Source organism: Schistocerca nitens, chromosome 1 (assembly GCF_023898315.1).
Source record: "Schistocerca nitens isolate TAMUIC-IGC-003100 chromosome 1, iqSchNite1.1, whole genome shotgun sequence".
NCBI classification, from domain to species: Eukaryota; Metazoa; Arthropoda; class Insecta; order Orthoptera; family Acrididae; genus Schistocerca; species Schistocerca nitens.
The window spans coordinates 93,954,608-93,970,931 of NC_064614.1; the positions used below are offsets into that span (position 1 = coordinate 93,954,608).

Here is a 16,324-nt window from a genome sequence, read left to right on the forward strand (position 1 = left end):
ACTCTCCCTCTCAGTTTTGAAAGACATGACCCCTGTAATCCATTCTCCTAGAAAACTCTCCCATGTTAGCACATCCTTGTTGCAGTTGCATTCAGTACATCAGCTAAAAAAAAGGGGGTGGGGTGGGGGGGGGGAATACTCTTAAAAACTGCCTATACTAAAACAATACCCGAAGGCCAAGTTACCCAACTGAAGTTCAATCATTAGCAATCCTCCTTTTCCCTAACCCAATAAACTCTTTACACTAGCAAAACCTCCCACTCATAGAACACACAACACATAAAACCCAATTGTCTCCCTCCTTAGTTCTGTGACCCTTAATACATACGGCATTTCGCGTGCAGTTTGCTTGAGTCTCTCTGACTCTGCAATCTTCCTTTTACTCCTTGCTTTATTCTTAGTGGTTAGTCCTGTGGCAAAGAGTCTGGAGTGCCTCGTAAAGGTCGAAGGCATCCCACGTCGACAATAGTCATCCACATAGGCAACTGGGTTACCACCGGAATGAATGGCAGCTTACTCTAAATGCAGAAAAATGTAAGTTAATGATGATGAGTAGGAAAATCAATCCCGTAATGTTCAAATACAGCATTAGTAGTGTGCTGCTTGCACAGTCAACGTGATATATCTAGGTGTAATGATGCAAAGCAATATGAAATGGAACAAGCATGTACGGATTGTAGTACAGAAGTGGAATGGTCAACTTTGGTTTATTGCGAGAATTATAGGAAAATGTTGATCATCTGTAAAGGAGACCACATACAGAATATTACTGCGACCCATTCTGGAGTACTGCTTGAGTCAGGTCAGACTGAAGAAAGGCATCAAAGCAATTCACAGATGGACTGCTAGATTTGTTACTGGTGGGGTCAATCAGTGAGTATTATGGAGATGCTTTGTGTACTCAAATGGGAATCCTTGGAGGGAGGATGAAGTTATTTTTGTAAAACACTATAGAAAAAATTTAGAGAACTGGCATTTGAAGTTGACAGCAGAATAAATCTACTGCCTACTATGAACATTCTGCGTAAGGATCACAAAGTTAAGAGAAATTAAGGCTTGTACAGAGGCATAGGCTCTATTTGTGAGTGGAATGAAATAAAATGACTAGTAGTTTTACAAGGTACCATACACCATATGGCGGCTTGCAAGTGTGTGTGTGGACATAGATGTCATTTTACTCACTTGGTACAGCACCTAGTATCATATGACGAACTTCTTTGTCTTACTCTAAGGGAGTATGGGACTTGTTATTAACACACACTGTCATAGGTTTCCCCATCTTCTCCTGATGTTCCAGGGCTTTGATATTTACCTTTTGTACATGTTTCTCTCCTCCTCCTTCAGTGTCCTCCAAAACTTCCTTACTGGTTCTCCTTTCCTTTGGTTTTTTGTTTAACTATGTTGACAGGCAAAGACATCTTCCTACCACATATTATCTCGTACGGCAAAAGACTAGTGCAAACATGAATTTTTGAGCTGTATGCTGTTAATGTATATGGCAAGTGAATGTCCTATAGCTCAATATCTTACCAACAGTTCAATATATGCGTTAGCTTGTGGACACAATGGTATAGTTCTTAATTTACAAACTAGTAACAAATGACACAACTGATTCATCAGATCTGACATGAAGTTGGTATCCTGGTCTGTGATTACTACCTCAGGGACAGTTATTTACCATCGTCTGTGCTACCGTAGTTGTCTGTTGATTCAGCATGATGACCACTGCAAAATACCATGAGAAATGGTCACTAATAGTCGGTATGTAGTGGTTCCATACCTGTGTCTGGCTAAAAGGTCCTAACGTATCCATTCCAATCATCTCAGACAGTTTTCATACTTTCATCAACCTCTTCAGCAGTATTTACTAATGACTTAGATCCACACTCTGCACACATGACATGCAATTTCTTACATACTGGTCCAAGTCTTGTTTCCTCATTCTCAACCAGCAACATTTGGCCATGCACCACACCCCCCTCCATGCCCAGATAACACATGATCGCATGCTTTGTTCACTACCTCTTTCTGCAGCTTAACTGGTACTACCACATGTCATCCCACTTCATAATCCCTTGTGAACAATAAACTGTGGATGTGTTGCAAATAGCTTGCAGTCTGTCTCTGTAGCTTGCACCTTCTGCCATTCTGGAAGGTTGTAACCCTGCACTTCTATTACCCACACATTCCTGCTATATCTATTCATGTTTCCTTGATTATGGCCCAGTTTTATGAATCACTTCAAAATCAAACTCACTCAGTTTTCATGCCCACCACATGAATCATGCTTGAATGATCCTTCAATTCCAACAGCCACTTTAACACTGCTTGATCCGTTACCACCTTGAACCTTTTCCCATACAGGTAACACCGTAAATATTTGACAACATACAACACCAAGCTTAACATTTCTTTCTCCATTGGAGAGAAGCCCCTTTTGGCCTCATTCAATTGCTGTGAAGCATAAGCTACTGGATGATCCTTATCATGTACTTCTTGACTCAAAGCACATCCTATCACCTAGCTGGTAACATTGCATGACAGGATAAAATATTTTTCACAATCAGGGAAATTCATCATACGACTTCTTGTAAATGTCTCTTTCAGTGTTTCAAATACTGCTTGCCAGTTTGATGTCCACTAAATTTCGTACCCTTCTTCAACAGACATGTTAAGTGGCCATGCAGTTTCTGCAAATCTCATCATGAATTATCTGCAGTAATCAGTCAACCCCATAAAATATTGCAACTCCTTACTCATGTGTGGTATCGGAAAACTCTGTACTGGTGCAACCTGGGATCTGCCTTCAGCTATTCCTGGCTAACCACAAATACCAAGTAATCCTCTCCCTTCAGGGAAAATTGGACCTTTTCAACACTCAAGGTAAGGCATGTGGAACAAAACCCCCTAAAAAGTTCTCTTAACCATTGCACATGCCCCTCCATATGCCTTGAAAACACAATACTATCATCACGGTATATCACACATTATCGCAGCTTTACACACCTTTGACACTCCATCCAACAACTGTTGAAATGTGGCTGATGCAATTTTTAACCAAATGACATTCGCTGATACTGGTAATGAGTCCCAAGGAACTGTAAATGCATTATAACCAATCTTCAGGTATACCTGGAAAAGTATTTACATTGCCCTAAATTATCAAGAGTTTCTGTAATGTTAGGTACGGGATATGCATCTCTCACTGTTCTACTGTTTAAATGTTGGTGATCACAACAACATCTAGATTATATTATATTTACAAAATTTGATTAGTTTTGTACATATTTTAGCTCTTATAGTCATCATTCATTGTTATGTGATCCCTCATTGTGTGGTTGTTGTCTCTTTCATTCAAACCTTTTGTGCCAGTTGGGTCATTTACTTATCTGTACTACATATATTAACCAATATCTTGTCCCTACATATTTTCTAGCACTGACTTCCGCATGCGTAGATGGGTCCATTTTTAAAAATGAATTTGTGTATAATTCTCTGTTTCCTGTTCACAATACACAGCAGTGTCTTCTTCAGATAGCCTTTTGCCAATTTATTTGCAAATTTGACACCTCTTTCTTTTCTTCCCTTTCCTTGTCGGCATTTGCCTTGCTTCTACAAAAGACTTTCCCATTTTGAGCATTTATTTTCCGCCAAACCACAAACTACACTGACTGACTGTTATTGCCATCTCCTGCATTATTTTATCTCTCGAACACAATATATTCCATTTTTACCAATGACTTCCTCTTTTTGTTTGTCCTGTTTAAAAACAGGACAAACAAAATGAGGATATTTTCTGTTTTCATGTCTTTTCCACTAACTTCTGCAATCTCAATTGGTTGTCACAATTTTTTTTTTCCACCAATCATAATTTTTTCCCACCATATACTCGACTTTTCCTGCATGAAAACTCTTGCCCTCTTGTTAACCCATATCTGTTCTCACATGATTTCCCATTTTTTACTTTGCTTGTCTACCTTTTTTTCTCTCGCCCCCCCCCCCCCTCCCCACATCTTTTCTTTCACACCCACCATTCTTGATACTCTAGACACTCCTCTCTTGGCACGATGAATCCATCACATATTATATCTGGTCCTTTTGAAAACATGTTTCTGCACTATTTAAACTAAGATCCCACATTCCGAAACTCGAAATTGCTCTCTATTAAGTTTGTACATCAACTGAGCAGCCTGGGAAAAAGGGTTCCATCACTGGAAAGATGATGAACAGTCACTCGAGATCATAGACTAAGCAACGTAAACTTATGACAGTAAAATCTTTCACTCCTTGGTACTCAATGATATAAACTGATAAAACTTCAACAGAGTTAATCAGTAAATACATTATTGCTTATAAAACCAGAACATACAGGGCCACATCCCAGCAGAAATAACATTAACATGAAACAGAATAATACAGTCACTATTAATCTATAGTTATGTTTTAAAAGGAGGTCAATTTTGTTCAACTCCCTGTCCATCAGATAATATAAGACATTAGTACACTAAAAGGACCTTGACAGGGCCCTGCCCATAATATGAAGTTATTAAAGAAAATTCTAGAGTATTTACCAGAAACTTTTAATGTTAGCAAAATCCAACACGTGACCATGTAAGGTCAGCTTTAACCAGGTTTTTGTAGTACAGGGTGTTTCAAAATAATATACTTATTTCGAATGCATATATTTAATAACTTTAAGACACACAGATATGAAACTTTACACACATATTTACAAACCTTTCAAGTTCAGATTACAGATGTCCAATATGTCCTCCATCATTGACACGAACAATATCACATACACACTCAAATTCTTCCCATACTTAGGCAAGCATGTCCTTTGTTACTGATGTTATGGTGGTACGGATCCGGTTCTTGAACTCTTTCAGGTTCTGTGGGAGTGGTAGTACATAAACGTTGTCCTTAACGAAACCCCACAGGAAGAAATCAGAGAAAATCAAATCTGGTGACTGTGGAACCCAGTTGAGACATGCTAAGACACCAGCTCCTTGATGACCAATCCAACGGTTTAGTAAAGTTTCTCTCAGATATTCACGCGCTTGGTGCTTCCAGTGAGGGGGTGCCCCATCTTGTTGAAAAATGAAGTTTACTTCATGCAGTCTCAGGCACAACCAGTTTTGTAACATTAACTATGTTTCTATCAAAGGAGAATAGGCTGTAAACAGATGATTGGGATATCGCACAAAACACATTGACTTTGGGGGAATCTCGTACAATTTCAATGGCTGCATGTGAGTTCTGTAGGCCCCAAATTCAAACACTGTCTTTGTTTACCTGACGACTAATGTGGAAATCCCTTCATCACTGAACATGACACTTTGTGCGAAAGTGTTATCATTGTCAATAGCATCAAGAATCTCATTACAAAATGCCACACATTTGTATTTGTCATCAGGATGCAGAGCTTGTAACAGCTGTAACTTGTACGGCTTCATAACCAGCCGACATCTCAAAACACACCAAATTATTGTTGTAGGCAGTTGTAACTCCCGACTGGCACAATGAGTTGATTTTGAAGGACTATGTTGGAAAGTAGTTTGAATTCGTGCAGCATCTTCTTTAGGAACACGAGGGTGGCCAGGACTCTTTCCTTTACAGACACATCCTGTATCCAGAAACTGTCGATACTATCTGTGAATGTTCCACCCATTCAGAGGATCAATTTGGTACTTCAACCTGAAAGTTCTTTGGGCTGTAATCATGGAATTGCACTTCGCAAACTCGAGAACACAAAATGATTTCTGCTGCAGAGTAGCCATTTTAAACATATGACAGTTACCAAGCAAAACAGAAGACAACTGACATCTAGTGGCAATTGATATAAAACTAGACTATATATTCTTTCTGAAATACCCTGTACACTGCAGGAAATAACAAAATCACACAACTTCCTTTTTGAGAACAATTGGCTGTCATCAACAAACAACTAAGGGTGATTAGCAATAGATTACAGTAACACAAAGTAAGAGCAAAGCAGTAAAATACACTGAAAATCCATGTACCACCATACCAGGGCAGCCAGCTCAATTAAACATTACAGGACCAGCGCCAGAATATGCACCATTCTATTGGCTGGTCAAGAGTGGACAAATCTGCCACAGGCCAGTGCCAATTACAACACAATCCCTTGCTAGCATGGAAAACTAGTGGACAGAGTATAATCAGGCTTATACAACAAACACAGAAGTGAATTAGTCAATCCAAGTAACATACACTTCAATATGTGCATCCTATTAGTGGTTGCAATGTTCACAATGGACAACAATAAAGCACTCCAAAATAGTTGTTTCACAAGTGTCATACTTGGTGGCAAAATAGTGCATCCTCCCAAAACAGATTTTTTAACAATTTTGACACCTAGCAAAGAAAAGTACAAGCAACCACTTAAAAGGGTGCAAGGTGTGATTAGCACCATCAATTAAAGTTTTGAAAAACCCACAAGGACATGAATTCAAAATCCAGAAACTACAGTGAAGGCAATATAAAACATTTCTATCAAACCCCGATGCCAGCTTATTTTCCCAAAGTTCAAAGTTTCATCTCAACATAGAAACAGTTGTCAAAAACTGCTACTGAACACTTCAGTCTCACAGGGCATCCACACATTGCTCCTCATCATAACAAAGCATTTAATCCTAGCCTGCAGTGCTTGCTCCCTCAGATCGTCTGCACCAGTCTCCCCAAAACCGCTACACACAGAGCCACAACTAGCATCGCAGTCTTCCACACCACTTTGTGGCCCGCTTGCCAACCTCCTGCTCTGTCCAACTTCTGACTTTTCTCCAGCAGCCTGGTTAGGAGCCTTTTTTTCACTGAAGAGGGTGCTCCCTCCAGCAAGCCATCAGCGATGTCACTGGAGTCAATGGCACCTGCATCAAAATCAACTGGAACACATCAACCCCCCCCCCCCAAAAAAAAAAAAAAAAAAAAAAAAAAATAGAAGCCCAGAAGAGGAGGTTGGGCAGGGGAGGGTAATCAACCTCCTATCTTTTCCTTTACAAACACCTCAGCACCTCTTTACCTTCCCAGTTTTAATTTGACTCAAGTGGGCCCAGATTTCCCTGTGTGTTTGCAGATCTCTAACCAGGAAGTTATCCAGCATGAGGACTTTAACCATTTTACATGGTCCGACAAATCTTGGTGACATTTTCCCGGCTACGCCCTTTTTCCCCCAAGCTCTCGAATACAGACACAAAATGGGGGATACTCATGTCAGTGCTGGTACCCTGACTAGGAATTGCCCAGAAATCTGTTAAAAGCATCCACCATGACAAAGATGAATCAGATATCATTCTTAGTGCATGGTAGCTGCCCCGGATAAACCATGAACAGCTTATTTAAAGAGTGAAACTCACATGTTCGATACTCAAGTCCCTTTCTGTTAATGGCATCGGACTTCCCGCTTTGACAATTCTAGCAGTTATAGGCCAGTTTCTGGAACTCAGCTCCCATACCTTTCCAGGTAATGTGCTCACTTATCTTCACACTCATTTTTCTAGATACCCACGTGAGCACCACACAGAGATTGATGATAATATTTGAAAACTGCAGGTATCAGACTCCTAGGTAAACAGATTTTAGTTTCTGGTCACACTGACCCTGATAATAAACCACCCCTTTCTCTAATAAGTACCCCCCCCCCCCCCCCCCCCTTGCAGATGACAGCAAGTCTGGAATCTTTCTCTTGTTCTTCCTTCATATCACTAAATAAAGCCAGAATATGAATAAGAACAGCAGCAACTACTTGTGGCCCAGATGCTTCTGCAATCTCAACAGATGACAATGCCTCCAAGTCAGCTCCGCCCCCGCATACGCTTTTTCCTTATGGTTCAAACATGCAGCTCAGCACATCAGTGATCTGATTTTGCAAACTGAGGATGTGAACCACACCAAATTGGAACCACAAAACCCAGACCGCCAACCAGGCTACCCTTTCTGTTTTTCGTGGGTGGGCTAACACCACAGTTCACACCCGTTTGTCCATTTCCAGCTGAAACCATGAAGGCATTCAATAGAACATAAGCTTTTCAGTGGAAAATAGTACCACCAACACTTCCCGTTCATAAACAGAATAATGCAATTCACGAACTGAGAGTGCCCTCAAAGCATAAGGCAATGGACAGCATTCCCCTTTCTCCTCTTGTAACAGGACCGCCGAAACACCCACACTTGAAGCATCAGTTTGCACTACAAACAGCAGGTTAAAAACCAAAATCCCCAGGATGGGAGCATTACTAATGTCTCTCAAAGGTGGCCTGTTGACCTTCATCTGACACAAACTTTTTGCCCTTCTTCCTCAGGTGGTTGAAAGGTACTGCGAGCCCAGCAGAGTTACCCATGATTTTGTGAAAAAAATTACACAACCTGATGAAGTGGGCAACATCTTTCTAGCTACGGGGCATCAGAAACTTATGAATAGCAATGGTCTTAGTCTGTCCAGTTCTCACCCACTTCCTTAAGCTTCGTCACCACCTGTCTAAGAAATTTGACATGCTCTTCAAAACTTTTACCATAAATAACTACACCGTCCAAGTAATTGTATATGAATTTGAACTTGAACTTCAACTCTCCCAAAACGGAATCCAACAGGTGGGACAACACCGCTGCCCCAGTGGACAATCAAAATGATGCACAATTAAATTCATACAAATTATAATCCGTACAAAACGCTGTCAATAGTTTAGAGTCCTACGTAAGTGTGATCTTATGGTAAGCCTGGTTTAGGTCTAATACCAAGAAAAAAATGTGCATTGGTAAACCACATAAAATAGTTGTGCAAGTCAGGAAAGGAAACCCCCCAAAATGACCTTCTGGTTTAGCAATCAGTAATCCACTACTGGCCTGAATTTGGTACTGTTTGGTTTAGGCACCATAACAAACTGGAGAAACAGGTAGTCTAATAACACCTTCCCCCCCAAAACCTGCCCACAATTTTACTCAACTCTTTCATCTTTATATATGAAGACAGTAACTGTTCTTGAAAGAACAGAATACTGTTGATGACTGTGCAGCGGGAAGCATGCAAGGGATAAGTCCCTGCAGTCGCGCTATTCATCTGTGTCCTCGGTGGCTCAGATGGATAGAGCGTCTGCCATGTAAGCAGGAGATCCCGGGTTCGAGTCCCGGTCGGGGCACACATTTTCAGCTGTCCACATCGAGGTATATCAACAACACCTGTTGGCAGCTGAGGGTTTCAGTTAGTCATCATTTCTTTCATCTTTGGCAGCGGGGAAAGGGGAGGGGTGGGCAAGCTCATAAGGTGACTGTCTCACCGGCATATAATTGGTCAGCCAGATTTGATAGGCTATCTTGTGTATTACTCTCAATTCCTCCAAAAAGACATCCAGTTACTGATAAAGTATTGATAAAGTACTTCCAATAACTGTATAGCCTGAGCATCTGGTGCATGTCTGACATCAAACTCAGAGGCCCCTCCATGAACCTGGCCAAGATTACCCTTTAACCAATTATTATGAAACTTAAATTTTTCCCCAGGCCAAAACTTAAAATAAAATTCTCTCTGAGCATAGCCCACGATGCAACAGGTTCACAAATGAAAATCGCACCCCAGCAACAAGGCACCATTAAGTGCTAAATAACTAAAAACTATCAGGCCAAGTTAACATACCTATCCCTAGTTTTCTGTGGACCAGCTGTCCACCCTGATAGCTGAGTGGTCAGAGCACCGGAATGTCATGCTACGGGGCCTGGGTTTGATTCCCAGCTGGATTGGAGATTTTCTGTGCCCAGGGTCTGGATGATGTGTTATCTTCATCATCAACATCTCATCCCCTACCCGATGGGATGCCCTAGCCACACAACATTTCATTTCAGTGGGCCAGCCTAACAACCTTCACAGTCTCATTAGCAACAGACCAACAGTTTTCCTTAGCTGACTGTAACTGAAGTAAACCTGCACACTTCTTATTAGCTACATACCAATTATAATCAGTCTTCAAACATCCACATTTAAATTGGATTATGGTGGAACACAGCTGGTATAATTTTTATTAAAAATGAAACTGCTCCAGCTGTACTTAAGATTTTATATTTATTTGGCTACTAGTTTCGACATTGCATCAATGCCATCTTCAGACCCGTACATAGAGGTGTACAAATTCCCCTTGCAGCATGCTTGCCCCTAGCTCCTCTGCAACCATTCATACAGGTCAGCCTGCCGCGACGTAAACACAAGAGTGCGCGTGTACTGAGGCCTAATGGGTAATGCGGCCGACTTGGGCTCCCACAAGCTCGGGCTACCTGGGTTCCCGCAGGCCTGCCAAGCTTCACGGGACCCGCTCAGCTTGCTGCGCCTGACAACAGGTTGCGCTGCCAAGCTACCGTGACTAGATTAGCCAGGTAGTTAGCCCGCAGTTCATTTATCGCAACGGTGGGGGCAGCACAATCAATGGGTCGAATTTTAGTAAGATGAAAAAAAATTGACAACTGGCGAATACATGCTGGTAACGAAACAGAGTACAAGTGCCGCATGGGAAACGTTTTCGTGTGTTTATGAGGCCGCTTCAAATAAATCGGTAGGTGTGTCTCAATGCAAACTATGTAAAAAGCTCTTAAGTACTTATTCGGGAACCTCGAGTATGTTACGACATGTGTGCAAATTTGACAAGCAGTTCCCTCACTCCGTAAATATCTTTAAAGAGGACAAAGATTTAGTGGCCGAAAAGTGCGTCGAAATGTGTGCTAAGGACCTGCGACCATTTAGCAGTATAGAGGGAGAAGGATTTCTTAATTTAGGGCAAACATTGATCGATACAGGTAAAAAATATGGCTCAATGGTATTAGAAATATTATGCCTTCCCAAGTGACAGTAGCTAGGAAAGTTCAAACCTTAGCTGATAAAATGCGCAGCAAAGCAGTAACGGAATAAACCGACTTGTATGTCATCAATTCGCCAGGTATCACATTTTGAATCTGAAAATTCATTTCGTTAACATCAAGGTTTTTTGCAGCCAATGTAACACGTTTGCTCAACCAAAAATGGTTTGCAACTGTTAAACGACATTTGCTGTGCACAAATTGTCAAACACGTTGACTGTGAATGTGTCAGACATCTCTCAAATTTCAAAAAGATTATAGACATTTCGTGTGTGTGTGTGTGTGTGTGTCTATATATATATATATATATATATATATATATATATATATATATATATATATACAAAGATGATGTGACTTACCAAATGAAAGAGCTGGCAGGTCGACAGACACACAAACAAACACAAACATACACACAAAATTCAAACTTTCGCAACAAACTGTTGCCTCATCAGGGAAGAGGGAAGGAGAGGGAAAGACGAAAGGATGTGGGTTTTAAGGGAGAGGGTAAGGAGTCATTCCAATCCCGGGAGCGGAAAGACTTACCTTACGGGGAAAAAAGGACGGGTATACACTCGCAGCCACACACATATCCATCCACACATATACAGACACAAGCAGACATATTTAAAAAGGATTTGGGTGTTAAGGGAGAGGGTAAGGAGTCATTCCAATTCCGGGAGCGGAAAGACTTACCTTAGGGGGAAAAAAGGACGGGTATACACTCGCACACACACACATATCCATCCACACATATACAGACACAAGCAGACATGTTTAAAGACAAAGAGTTTGGGCAGAGATGTCAGTCGAGGCAGAAGTGAAGAGGCAAAGATGATGTTGAATGACAGGTGAGGTATGAGTGGCGGCAACTTGAAATTAGCGGAGATTGAGGCCTGGTGGGTAACGGGAAGAGAGGATATATTGAAGAGCAAGTTCCCATCTCTGGAGTTCGGATGGGTTGGTGTTGGTGGGAAGTATCCAGATAACCCGGACGGTGTAACACTGTGCCAAGATGTGTTGGCCGTGCACCAAGGAATGTTTAGCCACAGGGTGATCCTCATTACCAACAAACACTGTCTGCCTGTGTCCATTCATGCGAATGGACAGTTTGTTGCTGGTCATTCCCACATAGAATGCATCACAGTGCAGGCAGGTCAGTTGGTAAATCACGTGGGTGCTTTCACATGTGGCTCTGCCTTTGATCGTGTACACCTTCCTTCCTCCTACAGGCCAATCGTAAATTAGAACAGCATGCCACCCTCCACCTCAAAAAACTATCCAATCTCCTGGTTTCTCACCTCCGGAAAGGCAACTCACTCACCCTTCACAACCTTTCCAGCAAACCTCAACCTCCTCTCATTGCACACAAACCCAGTCTCTCCCATCTACTCAATCTCCCACTTCCAGCTCCACTCCTTCCAAAACCTCAAAATTCCAATCAACACAATCTGGAACCACAACACCCTAATTCAGTAGTTAACCTTTCCTCCAAACCTCTCTCCCAATCCGAAACCTCTGTCCTATCCAAAGGCATCACCTTCAGCCCCACTCCCAGATTCAACCAAACAGCCCTCGTCAAAGATTTACTGTCCTACACTCGTACTCTCTGCTGGAAATATCACTTTGCCACGAAGAAAAATGATCCTAATCCTACTCCTAATGATCCAACTCCCCAAGACACCATCCAAATTGAACCCTGCCTGGAACAGTTCCGTCCTCCGTCGCAGCGGGACCCACCTCCTCTTCCTCAAAATCACCCTCTCCAAACCTTCCAGGAATTTCTGACTTCCAGCCTTGCATCTCAATCCTTCTTAAAAAACCTTAATCCTACTCCCAACATCACCACTGCTGAAGCCCAGGCTATCCGTGATCTGAAGGCTGACCGATCCATCGTCATTCTTCCGGCGGACAAGGGTTCCACGACCGTGGTACTTGATCGTCGGGAGTATGTGGCTGAGGGACTGCGTCAGCTTTCAGACAACACCACATACAAAGTTTGCCAAGGTAACCCCATTCCCGATGTCCAGGCGGAGCTTCAAGGAATCCTCAGAACCTTAGGCCCCCTGCAAAACCTTTCACCTGATTCCATCAACCTCCTGACCCCACCGACACCCCGCACCCCTACCTTCTACCTTCTTCCTAAAATCCACAAACCCAATCATCCCGGCCGCCCCATTGTAGCTGGTTACCAAGTCCCCACAGAACGAATCTCTACCTACGTAGATCAACACCTTCAACCCATTACATGCAGTCTTCCATCCTTCATCAAAGACACCAACAACTTTCTCGAAAGCCTGGAATCCTTACCCAATCTGTTACCCCCGGAAACCATCCTTGTAACCATTGATGCCACTTCCTTATACACAAATATTCCACACGTCCAGGGCCTCGCTGCGATGGAGCATTTCCTTTTACGCCGATCACCTGCCACCCTACCTAAAACCTCTTTCCTCATTACCTTAGCCAGCTTCATCCTGACCCACAACTTCTTCACTTTTGAAGGCCAGACATACCAACAATTAAAGGGAACAGCCATGGGTACCAGGATGGCCCCCTCGTATGCCAACCTATTCATGGGTCACTTAGAGGAAGCCTTCTTGGTTACCCAGGCCTACCAACCCAAAGTTTGGTACAGATTTATTGATGACATCTTCATGATCTGGACTCACAGTGAAGAAGAACTCCAGAATTTCCTCTCCAACCTCAACTCCTTTGGTTCCATCCGATTCACCTGGTCCTACTCCAAATCCCATGCCACTTTCCTTGATGTTGACCTCCACCTGTCCAATGGCCAGCTTCACACGTCCGTCCACATCAAACCCACCAACAAGCAACAGTACCTCCATTACGACAGCTGCCACCCATTCCACATCAAACGGTCCCTTCCCTACAGCCTAGGTCTTCGTGGCAAACGAATCTGCTCCAGTTCGGAATCCCTGAACCATTACACCCACAACCTGACAACAGCTTTCGCATCTCGCAACTACCCTCCCGACCTGGTACAGAAGCAAATAACCAGAGCCACCTCCTCATCCCCTCGAACCCAGAATCCCCCACAGAAGAACCACAAAAGTGCCCCACTTGTGACAGGATACTTTCCGAGACTGGACCAGACTCTGAATGTGGCTCTCCAGCAGGGATACGACTTCCTCAAATCCTGCGCTGAAATGAGATCCATCCTTCATGAAATCCTCCCCACTCCACCAAGAGTGTCTTTCCGCCGTCCACCTAACCTTCGTAACCTGTTAGTTCATCCCTATGAAATCCCCAAACCACCTTCCCTACCATCTGGCTCCTATCCTTGTAACCGCCCCCGGTGTAAAACCTGTCCCATGCACCCTCCCACCACCACCTACTGCAGTCCTGTAACCCGGAAGGTGTACACGATCAAAGGCAGAGCCACATGTGAAAGAACCCACGTGATTTACCAACTGACCTGCCTACACTGTGATGCATTCTATGTGGGAATGACCAGCAACAAACTGTCCATTCGCATGAATGGACACAGGCAGACAGTGTTTGTTGGTAATGAGGATCACCCTGTGGCTAAACATGCCTTGGTGCACGGCCAGCACATCTTGGCACAGTGTTACACCGTCCGGGTTATCTGGATACTTCCCACCAACACCAACCTATCCGAACTCCGGAGATGGGAACTTGCTCTTCAATATATCCTCTCTTCCCGTTACCCACCCGGCCTCAATCTCCGCTAATTTCAAGTTGCCGCCACTCATACCTCACCTGTCATTCAACATCATCTTTGACTCTTCACTTCTGTCTCTACTGACATCTCTGCTCAAACTCTTTGTCTTTAAATATGTCTGCTTGTGTCTGTATATGTGTGGATGGATATGTGTGTGTGTGCGAGTGTATACCCGTCCTTTTTTCCCCCTAAGGTAAGTCTTTCCGCTCCTGGGATTGGAATGACTCCTTACCCTCTCCCCTAAAACCCACATCCTTTCGTCTTTCCCTCTCCTTCCCTCTTTGCTGATGAGGCAACAGTTTGTTGCGAAAGCTTGAATTTTGTGTGTGTGTTTGTGTGTCTATCGACCTGCCATATATATATATATATATATATATATATATATATATATATATATATATATATATATATATATATAATGTTGGGGTTTGTCTTTTGGTGCTCAGGTAAAATAAAAGCTTTTAATTAATGTTCACAATACGACAATGACGCGCGCAGACTAAACGGCTGCGTAGCGCAGCTCAGCAGTAAGTAATATGGGCAGGCAAGCAAGTTTCCCGCAGCCTGCTCGGGTTGGGTTCTGCTTGGTTTGGCGGGGAGTGAAGCAGCCTGCCCGTTCTGTTGATAACGCGCGGCGGCCTGCCCGCCTGGCCACCGGGCAAACATGGGCGGGTTAAAAGCGGAACATGTACACCTATACCCGTACACTTTGATGAAATCAATTGTATGGGGCTGAGTACTAGAAGTACATGGTGAAACCAATACAAGCTCCTCAATTGAGCAAGGTGGGAAACTGAATCCCCTCAGTGGAAAGCTATTGAACACTCACTGAAGATCTTTGACTTATTAACATAAACTTTATTACATTAAAAGCTTTAACTCCTTCACACTCAGATGATATACACTGATACAACTCCAACTCATTTAATCAGTAAATATATTATTCTTCAATAAACCAGAAGATACAGGACCACATCCCAGCAGAAATAACATTGACATATAACAGAATTATACAATCACTATTGATCCATGTGAAGCAGGTATTGGTCTCACCACAGACTTCTAGTACTCAGCCACACACAATTCATTTCATCAAAGTGTATGGGCCTGAAGATGGTGCTGACGCAACGTCGAAACTGGAAGCCAAATAAATATAAAATCTTAAGTACAGCTGGAGGAGTTTCATTTTTAATAAAAATCATAATCAGAGACACGCTACTCCCAGAATTGCGTAGACTGCACACAGGTTCAGTCCCTGCAGAATCACACATGCACGGCAATTGGATGATGTCAACCACACACAACTTGCAACAATCCCTTAGTGGTAGATTGGCACATCTCCGTCACCTTTTCTCCAGGGGTCATTCTTCTATTGTGTACCTCTGCGATTTGGTACAGATGTACAAAATGTAGCTTGCTCCTTCATTTACAACATCCTGGGCTCTCTCCTCAATACTATTTAGGACTATGATTTAACCTAGCACCCACTTCACTATCCTTAGGTACCATTTCCTTTTTCCATTTCTCATCACCATACCACAAAGTTTCTACACTCACAGCTGTATGTTAAACATCGGAAAACAAATGAGGCCATTCCAAGAACATCAATCATGGCAGTGGTTGCATACTCTCTAGGTTACTAACTACAGCTTCTCTTTCACATATATTGACATGCAAGGTGACCATAGCTGTTCTCACCCTATCTATGTAATTCGACAACATCTCATTGCTAGCTTGAATTTCACAGAAGCAAGCATCAGT

At 42.7% G+C, this 16,324-nt stretch overlaps 1 protein-coding gene across 8 annotated transcripts in view; it reads right to left on the reverse strand.

Moving 5' to 3' along the window:
* Positions 1-16,324, reverse strand: part of LOC126241561 (uncharacterized) — a 296,723-nt gene that overhangs the window by 115,312 nt on the left and 165,087 nt on the right. The window contains exon 9 of one of the 8 annotated variants that reach the window (XM_049948020.1): positions 4,742-5,697. The exons of the other annotated variants lie outside the window; for them this stretch is intronic. Coding sequence (XP_049803977.1) covers positions 5,649-5,697 — 49 coding nt within the window. The 3' untranslated portion in view covers positions 4,742-5,648. Of the gene's footprint in view, positions 1-4,741; positions 5,698-16,324 lie in introns of those variants that run through there. 8 annotated transcript variants of the gene reach the window in all.